The following is a 9153-nucleotide window of genomic DNA, read 5'->3' as shown; positions in this document are numbered from 1 at the left end:
ATGGGTGCTCTTGTCTGTGAGGATTGTTCGCAAACCTAATAAAAGGGCATTGCCGGGTATGCAAACTTCCTGTGTCGTAAACACTTCTACAAAGAGAGCAGACAAGAAAACGGGAGACACCACTACTGGCAGAGGAATAATTAACCATGTTACGAGCAGTGGAGATCTTTGTAGGAATCTCCATGCCATGGCCACGAGTACGAACAAAGAAGGAAAGAAAGGCCAACAAGTCTTCACCGGCTTTCACCGAGAGGTGCTTTGCTTGAAAAAGCACAATGAACAACAGCAAAATGTGACGAAGCTGCTGTTCATCACTCATTCTTTCCTCTTCGTCAATGCTCATTCCATCTACCAGATTGCAAAATAGAATTCAATGAATAAAAACTTTCTTATATAAAATGCTTTGTTGACTAATAATATACCTTCACTTTCTGGTTCAGGAATTGCTGAAGAGTATTCAATGGTTTCCTCCTCGTGGTCATTAGTTTCATTTGCTCTTCTTGATTCTGTTTTTTTTTAACATTAGCACGGCTGTATTTCTGTTGAAAAATAAAAAAAAAACCTCTGTTTCTAACTCTGTCGATAAGTACATGGCCTCTTACAGTTCTCTTTGCAAGCATTCTATATCCATTGGGGTGTTTGATGCATTCAGAACAGGTGCAAACAATTTTGGTAGCGTTGAAGTTGTTCATGTTGTTTATAGTTTTTAAATTTGGAAATAGCAAAAAAATAGGTAGAAAGAGAAAACGTGCCTGATAAAAAAAAACATGTTAAATTTCAAAAAACAAAGTCGGTGCTTAAAGTAACTTTTTTTTCCCTGGTTTTGTTTCATGGAATACACTAGATGCTCACGGTACAAAAGATAAAAAAGAAAGCCCAAGTTCTGGTCAAATGTAAGTTTATGAAAAAAAATAATAGCAACCAAGTCTAATGTTGGTTTCTTTTTTTTTTCTTACATTAGGAATTCCTAATGGGACACATTCGGATGACGAACATGAACCTCATGAGCAAAGTTGTTCTTTCCAATACGATAAAACTATAAGAATAACAGACTTATATTGTTGCTTGTTACTGAAAAGTTATTTTTGGTAAAGAAAGTTGCCATTGCTCACATCTCTAATGGCTAATGGCTAATGGCTAATGGCAAATTATACTCATGTGCAAACATAAAGTAAGTAATGAACTAGTATAAGCTTAAAAAACATATATTCTTTTACAATATTTGTCATAAAAAATAATAAAACAATCTATTTACTTGATAAACAAAAACGTTTTGTATGTATTTGTTAATTATAACTGCCTTGTAACAAAATGTTAGCAGAGCTTCTTTATTTTTCTATTCTTTTAGAATATACACGTATTCTTTTTTTATAATGTAAAAGTAGTTTGCATTTCTATGAAGTGTACTTGTTGTTAGATGATTGTTTTCATTTGAACAATGAACTTTTTATAGCTATACTCTTTTCTTTTCTTTTTTTTTAACTTCGTCTTTTTTTTTAACTTAGTCTTTTTTTTTACCAGGCCATTTTTTTTTCCCAAACACGACTATTTTGTTACGTTCTGTAACACGTTTGTAATGACCTAAGCTAAAAATCATAGACTACCTTCCTAATATGTATTCTTCTGAACAAAATAATCGCAAATTGCTTTTGATTTCCGCATTTTGCCCTCAAAAATAAAAAAAGAAGACATCGGTCTTTCAACAGTAGAGGGGAACAGGCTTACCAAAAAAAGATCATCTGTAAAAAAAACAGACACTTTTTTAAAACATGAATAACTTTATAAATACTTACGCTACAAAAAAAACAAAAATATCGTTAAATTTCTTTATTTTTTTCGCACCTAAATCTTTTTTCAAAATTCAAAAATAATCAATACAACGAAAGTTACATTTTTCTCCAAAACCCATAAATATCTGTTAGCCAAAAAATGTTCAATCTTGCGATATGCTTTATCCAATTGGAACGATTATTTGCAGTGCGACACTGCACATACACTACCTCAAAAAATTGTTCATTTTGAACCGCCTTTTACACATTTCGTACTGAATCTGCTTCGCATAATCCCCAGTCAGCGCTCAGCACAAACCATTATGAAACACTGCTTCTCAGCTATTTACTACACTGTAAGCATATCACGTGCTATGCGTAAATGCTGGAAAATATCCAATCAAAAATCAAAATCAAAATGAACAATTTTTTGGGTTTTTGTCGACATTTTTTATTTTATTAGCTAATAATTAATCTCACCGCCCTTTTCTTTTAAAACAAGTTGTAGTCTTTGCGGCATGCTGCATACGAACTGCTCGCAGTATTCCTTTGTAATTTCATTGTACCAAATATCTGCAACCCGTTCAAATAGTTCTTTCATACTTAAGAGTGCAGTTTCATAAGCATACAGCCGGACTTTTAAGTAATTCCATAAATTCTCTATAGGATTTAAGTCGGGTGAATATGCTGTCCAATCCAGTAGCTGCACCTTGTTATCTACGAACCATTTTTGTGTTAGTCTAGATGTATGCTTTGGATTGTTATCATGTTGAAATATAATGTCATCCTTTGACATATCGTATTCTTCTAATGAAGAGAGCATATCCTCCGTCATAATATTGCAATACAGCTCTGAATCTAAACCTCCGAGCACTTGAGTGATATATCCAACTCCGTTTGCTGTCAAACAGCTCCAAAGTAGTATACTACCGCCTCCATGCTCATAAGTTTGGTTGGCGTTGTGATCCTGCAGAGGCCTTCCTTCTTGTACTCAAGTCCATTGTTTACCATCTGAACCCAAGCGATTGATTTTTGTTTCGTCGCTAAAGACTACTAAAGTCCAGGCTTCCTCTATCCAACCTATATGCTTCTTGGCAAACTGAAGGAGCGCCTTTTGGGAAGAATGCGTTAAAGGAAGAGCTGTTGGTTTTCGTCGAAATTGAAATTCGGAGCTTTTAAGAGGGTTTCGCACGGTCTGGCTGCAAATATCCGAACCTAAGCCACTTAAGTCTCTGGCAGCGTGCTCTCCGGTCTTGTACACACTAGCATTGAACCTCCGCAATACAAGGCGCGCGTCGTATATGTTAAGTTTCTTGGGTTGACCTGCTTGCAATACGGAGTGATGGTCTACTTCTTTCGCAATGTTCGAAATAGACCCTTTAGAAACATGTAACTCGTTACTGATAGCATCGTACGACTTTCCTCTTCTTAAAGCAGAAATAATTGCATTTCGTTGGGTTTCTGAAATTTCGCAATTTACCATTACTTGAAATGTCGAGATGGAGCAATGAGAGATTACAATGGGAAAGCAAAAAAAACCAAAATCGACCAGGGCTGCCTTGGAATAGCAGAAGTAGTCACGGGTAAAAATTATGATAGCAGTCACGAGTTAGTCCTATGTTATTTGGGAACATAGGCGTAAATTTAGTTCATATTCAAAAAAACCCAAAAAATTGTTCATTTTGATTTTGATTTTTGATTGGATATTTTCCAGCATTTACGCATAGCACGTGATATGCTTACAGTGTAGTAAATAGCTGAGAAGCAGTGTTTCATAATGGTTTGTGCTGAGCGCTGACTGGGGATTATGCGAAGCAGATTCAGTACGAAATGTGTAAAAGGCGGTTCAAAATGAACAATTTTTTGAGGTAGTGTAATTGTTATCTATGGAGTATGATAGCTATCAGGTATACTTTAGTTAGTCGGGATTTATAATGAATTATGCATAATTATTGCGGTATGTCCAGTTGAGCTCGTTTACGTTGAATGTTAACTATCGTACCTCGATAACCAAGTATTACTGTTTGACAACGCGCCGCTTCATTCTTTTTTTAACAACGAAGTACAAGCAAACGTCTTTCTATTGGGCCTTACATGCTTGTGTTTCTCTTTAATACAACTTCTTTATTGGCTTGTTACTTTTCGAAATACTTCCTTATTCGTCTGTTGCTCTTTAGCAATGCTTTCTTATTGGCTTATTACGGCTATATTTAGCTTTGGATGATTTACATTAGGAAATACAATAGGCTTAAAATACGGTATTATTGGTTAAAAATGTAGTTTTATTCATTTATTTTGGGGCTTTATTGCCATATTGATTACATATTATTGGTTCATTCCAGTATTACAAAAGGGTAGGGGAGGAAGGAAAACGAGAAGGAGATCCATGAAAACGATGAAATAAAAAATTTTATTTAAAAAAAAATTGTGGAAAATGCACTTACCTTTACCATAGAAGCAGCAAACAAAAGAGCGTAGTAAATAAAGCCCATAAATAAAAGCGAGCCAGTAGTAACGAGGATCCAAAGCAGTAAGAGATTGGAGACAGCAGGAAACAACAGAAGCCAAAGCGTCTAAAGTTGTATAAAATAAAATATTAATAAAAGTAAACCATGATGTACTCAACTTCTTTACCTTAAAGCTCTTTTGTTAACAAAACAGGATGCCAAGACATTCATAAAGGTTCAGCCACGAACTAAAGAGATCTAAATTTTACTTTTAATAAAGATTATTGAAAGCTATGAATGTATTTATCTTTTGAAAAGATACATAAATGACCAAAGGAACTACAGCAGCCATGAGTACATGTATGGGTATCTACTACAGCACATTAGAACCAAAGTTTTCTTTTTCTTTTTTTTTTTTTTTTTTACTTACCTTGAGATAACCGGAGCGATGTTGAAAAAGGAAATTGCTGAAGAAAAAGAAAAAAAAAAGGAACAAGATTTCGAAAAGGAAATCTTTTAAATATTTTTTTTTGGTATAGTTAGACTGAGTTTCATTGTAAACGCGATAGTATTTAAGGAAGATTCAATTTTGATGCCAAGCTCATTTATCTTTATTTCAAAGTACTTTTACAACACTATGTCTGATCGCGTTATTCAATTCAACCCTGCTCCTGCCAATACTCGTGGTTCTAACTCTGTTGGGCAACCAATCGCTGTTCCTTTGCGTGTTGTTGTTCCTGAGCTTGCTTCAAGCGATGCCATTCCCGATAGCTTTGCCTATCCTAGGCCTGGTTTTCCTCCTATGACCCATGTCCAGAAGCGAATGCGCCAAGCCGAAGATATGGAGACTGATGAAGCATCTCTTTCTTTTTCTATTTATATGGAGATAAGAAAAGAAAACTATGATTTGAAGGAGATGCTTCGAAAAGAGCAAGAGGAAAAGCTGGCCTTGCAAATGGCATACAGAAAGCTCAAAGAAGCATACGATGAGCTTGAAGCAGAATCAGGCAAAGGCGCAAAGCCAATTGCTACTGCTGTAAAAGTAAGAACATTAAAATTCAATATTAAACAAATGTACTAATCAATTTTCTCTGAAATATAGGATGCTGTGAGAAATCACTACAACAACCTGCCGCCATCGTCTCAATACGTTCTTGAAAAGCCTCTAAAGTCTACTGAAAATCAAAAAGTATTCAAATTATTGCAAGATTATGTGAATAGTCATTATTCATATAAAAATACAAACAACCGCGATTTACGCAAGTACCTCGAGCGCCAGTATTATACAAAAAAGGTCGGGATATCCACTGGTGAAGAGGTAGATCCAGTTGAAGAGTTTATAAGAAAACGAAAAGCAGCAAAAGTCACTCGTAGAAGTGCTGTAAGTGCTACATAAATTATTGTAATCGTATAAACTGACTTTGCTTTTTTAGAAAACAAGAGCTCGTAAGGCTATATACGAGCAATACAAGGACCAAGGCGTTTATAACAATTATCCCAACTGTGAGCACTTGCTTCAACAGCAATACATGTCTGAAGAAGAAGACATGTACAGTAGCGATACAATGGACAAGGTGGAAGAAGTTCTTCTGGAGCGAAATCCAGACAGAACAACTCCTTTTACCGAAAAGGAACGCATGTCTGTCTTGTGTAAGAAAACCGTCGATTATTTTGAAGTTCGAGTACCAACGTACAGATCACCTGCTGTAAGTTTAATTAGTATCTTTTAAGCGCAATCGGCTAATTATTTAATATTTAGTGTACCGAATTCTTTAAGCTTTTGGATGATCAGATAGCAAGTGAGAAAGCAAAGAGGCAAAGAACTGGAAATAGCAGCATCCAGTTTCTTCCTCGTATACAAAGAAAATGTTCGCTGCCTGTTCCTGACTTCATAAAGAAAGAAAATATAACTGAAGAGGGTATCGCTTGGGCTTTTGGTTCCGAAATGGAGTTGGATGAAGGCAACTTGCTATTTTAAAAACAAAAAAAAACTTGTAAAATAAATTAAAAAAATATAAAGAAACGCGGTGTTTGGATTTTTAAATTTTAATTTTTTTTTTTTACTTTTACTTTTACTTTATTTTTTTATATTTTACAAACCAATGGTTTTTCTTGGGAGAGTAAAAAGACAACATGATTATCAGGATAACCTTGCTTCATAGCAACACAAGTAAAGATACGCGATACTGGAAGAATACAGTCTGAACCAGCTGGTCGAAAAGAGTTATGGTAATACGCGGCACCAAGACATTCAAATCCTCGAAAAGGATGAAGAGGAGCATTATACCAACGTACAAAAGCAAAGAGGTGTTCATCAAAAGCATTTGGGGCAAAGACCCGACCATTTGGCATCATAGTTTTCTTCATTTGAAGCTGATGGCTAAAATAATACTGCACCTGACCAATCCGCATTTCAGGTTCTTTTCCAGGAACAGCAGAATTGCAAGCCACTTCAATATAACAACCACGAGTAGTACGTGATGCTTTTGATCGATATGTTTGCCCAAGAATTTCAATTTCAGAGAAAAGAGAAATATCGGGGAGCACCATCGTAGATAAGTCATCAAGATCTTCTGGAATAAGCGCACTTGCGAATGTTCGATCAGTATATACAAGCCTGTAAAAGGCAAGAAGGTAACCATAATGGGCTCGAGTCAACCTATTAACACTAACTTTGTGTCTAGAAGAAGCTTGCGTATCAGGAGGTAGAATTTCAGCACCAGTGAAGGTATCATTCAAACGTAGAGGAGCACTGACAAATAAGCTGAAATCAAAGCTGGTTGAAACAGATGAAGCAACAAGGGAATCAGAAGGTGTCGGTGACAAGTAACCAAAGGAAGACATCATCACTGGGTTCTGTTTAATTCCTTGTGGTAAATTACGGATGTAGTCACCATAATGTACAACAGAAAGGAACTTCTTCATGTACGTAACTTCGAACGCTGTCTTGTGGTTTACTGTCATCTTCTTAATGTCACCATTAAGTCTCTCGAAGCCATATAACCAAAATGCATAGATTGGACCAAAGTCTTGGATGGAGTCCTTTAAATGTAGATGAAGATGCATATTTGGAGTGACCATCTCTGGACCATACAATTCAGCAACACCAAGGACAAACTCATGGAATAGCTTGTGTGCTATCGTGGCTTCATTTTGGGTAATGCATGGACGACACGATATGACAGGCCTGTACAAACTTTGCCCAATTTTCCTTATGACGGACTGGAAGAGGAGACTTGAGCAAAAGAGGAGAAAGAGCAAGGCACCAGGTTCTCCATTCATCAGCCTTTAAGTCAGAGAAATCGCTGGCAATTTTCTGATTGATTGGCGTGTACTGTGCTGGCAATATAATATCATTTGCTTTTTTTTGCATTTCTTTCAAGTCAGCATCAGTCAGGTATAATTCATGGGTAAGGTCACAAATAGTTGTACGCCATATTTTAACCATTTTCTTTGCTGTTCCAAGGAAAAGGCCATGCATTGGATCAATGGCAGTACAACGAACAAGATCAAGGTATTCCAAATCATGTAAGGCAGAGAACCGAGTACCAAACTTCTGTTCCAAGTCGGCTCTTTGTCTCTTGGTGGTTGCTTCTTTCCAATTTTTTGCATGATAACGGTTTTCAATACTGGTACGAAGTGACCAAGCATCAATATCTTCAAGACCAAAAGAAAAATCACGTTGAAAATGAGTATTATAACGAGCAGGAAATGCTGTTGAGCACTTGTTACAAGGTACAGTGGCATTGAATGAAGTAAACCCACTAACCTTTCGGCTAGCAGGAATATCGCAAGCAATCAAGAACAGAGCAGCACGAACTGGGACAGGCACGTTAGGAGATTCAGCCGTACAGGTAAAGAAGTCATCGTAGTAAAGTTCCTTCAGATCATTTACCAAAACTTGTAAATAGTTGTTGATTTGTGTGTCCTTGGGTTCTTTGGGACCAGGAATAACACAAACTAAGATGATATTTTCTTTTTTATATCGGATGGATCTTGGAAGATTATTTATCGTCAAGTAGACAGCACCAACAGAATACACGGTTCTTTTTGAAGATTGAAACCAATCGACATTCAAAGTGAATAGGAGGGATCTAGCTTGACTGGTAAATACATTACCATCTCTATCTTTGAATTCATTCCAAAGTTGACCATCATAGATATCATACATGGTGTTGTTATGACGAGTACGATAGCGCCATGCTTCAATTGCTGATTCAAAGCCTGGTCGTGAGAACATCACAGTCAAGGCATACTTGATGGAATTGAATGCAGAGACCTTGTTGGCGTACATTTTGCTTGCACCAATAGTAACAGGCTTGAAGAGTGAAGCATTACAGGTGATACGAAATTCAGAAAAGGTGCACTTCGAATCACAGTGTACTTCTTCAGGCTGGTACAAGGTATGACATTCGGGACAGACAACAAGGCGAAACATGCCCTTGTAAGTATAATCAATTCCAACAGCGTTACGCATGGTATCCAATTTTGCGGGAAAAATTGGTTGATGGTTTAAGAGAAGAGCAAGATCATTGGCAAATTTCATTACTATTTCAGCAGCATATTCTGATATGAAAAATAACTGGAAATAGGTCAAGAAGACAGCAATAAAAGCAACAACATCATTTTGGAATCCCTTGATTTCAACTAAAAAATTAATAATGTAAGTAATCTATTCTTTATAATAGCAATCTACTTTTAGGAAATAATTACCTTGAGGCATATCAAATTCAACAATATCCATACTATCAGATACATTCACTTCATCATTTTCCTTCACTTCCCAATTTGAAACGTCTTCTGCACTATCATCATCAGAATCGCTTTTATTTGCTTCAATCATCTCATTATTGGCATCAATTTCTTGGACCTTTTCTGATTCATCTATGCATATTTAACGCGTCAGTAAAAAGATTATCTAAATGTAAGTGAACTAC

At 36.2% G+C, this 9153-nt stretch overlaps 3 protein-coding genes across 3 annotated transcripts in view; 1 reads left to right on the top strand and 2 right to left on the bottom strand.

The window, feature by feature from the left end:
* The window catches only part of RO3G_07108 (uncharacterized protein), a gene marked incomplete at both ends in the record, with an annotated part of 510 nt that extends 191 nt beyond the window's left edge, over positions 1–319 (bottom strand). The window contains one exon of the mRNA XM_067661698.1: positions 67–319. Within this exon, the coding sequence (XP_067517799.1) occupies positions 67–319 (253 nt within the window). The remainder of the gene's footprint in view (positions 1–66) is intronic.
* A 4534-nt stretch (positions 320–4853) lies between these two features.
* RO3G_07107 (uncharacterized protein) lies at positions 4854–5992 on the top strand (the record flags this gene model as incomplete). Its single annotated transcript, XM_067661697.1, has 4 exons — positions 4854–5258; positions 5319–5597; positions 5650–5866; positions 5976–5992. 4 exons carry the CDS (start codon positions 4854–4856, stop codon positions 5990–5992), a joined length of 918 nt encoding a protein of 305 aa, XP_067517798.1.
* A 309-nt stretch (positions 5993–6301) lies between these two features.
* RO3G_07106 (uncharacterized protein) lies at positions 6302–8960 on the bottom strand (the record flags this gene model as incomplete). The annotated part of the gene is made up of 5 exons (XM_067661696.1): positions 6302–7258; positions 7410–7555; positions 7649–8176; positions 8336–8863; positions 8930–8960. The coding sequence occupies 5 exons, from the start codon at positions 8958–8960 to the stop codon at positions 6302–6304; spliced, it is 2190 nt and encodes a 729-aa protein (XP_067517797.1).
* Between the last annotated feature and the right edge of the window lie 193 nt (positions 8961–9153).

The sequence above is a fragment of the Rhizopus delemar genome, genomic scaffold, assembly GCF_000149305.1.
Source record: "Rhizopus delemar RA 99-880 supercont3.5 genomic scaffold, whole genome shotgun sequence".
Classification (NCBI taxonomy): Eukaryota; Fungi; Mucoromycota; class Mucoromycetes; order Mucorales; family Rhizopodaceae; genus Rhizopus; species Rhizopus delemar.
The sequence above is the reverse complement of the archived record's forward strand: the minus strand, read 5'-3'. Positions and strand labels throughout refer to the sequence as shown.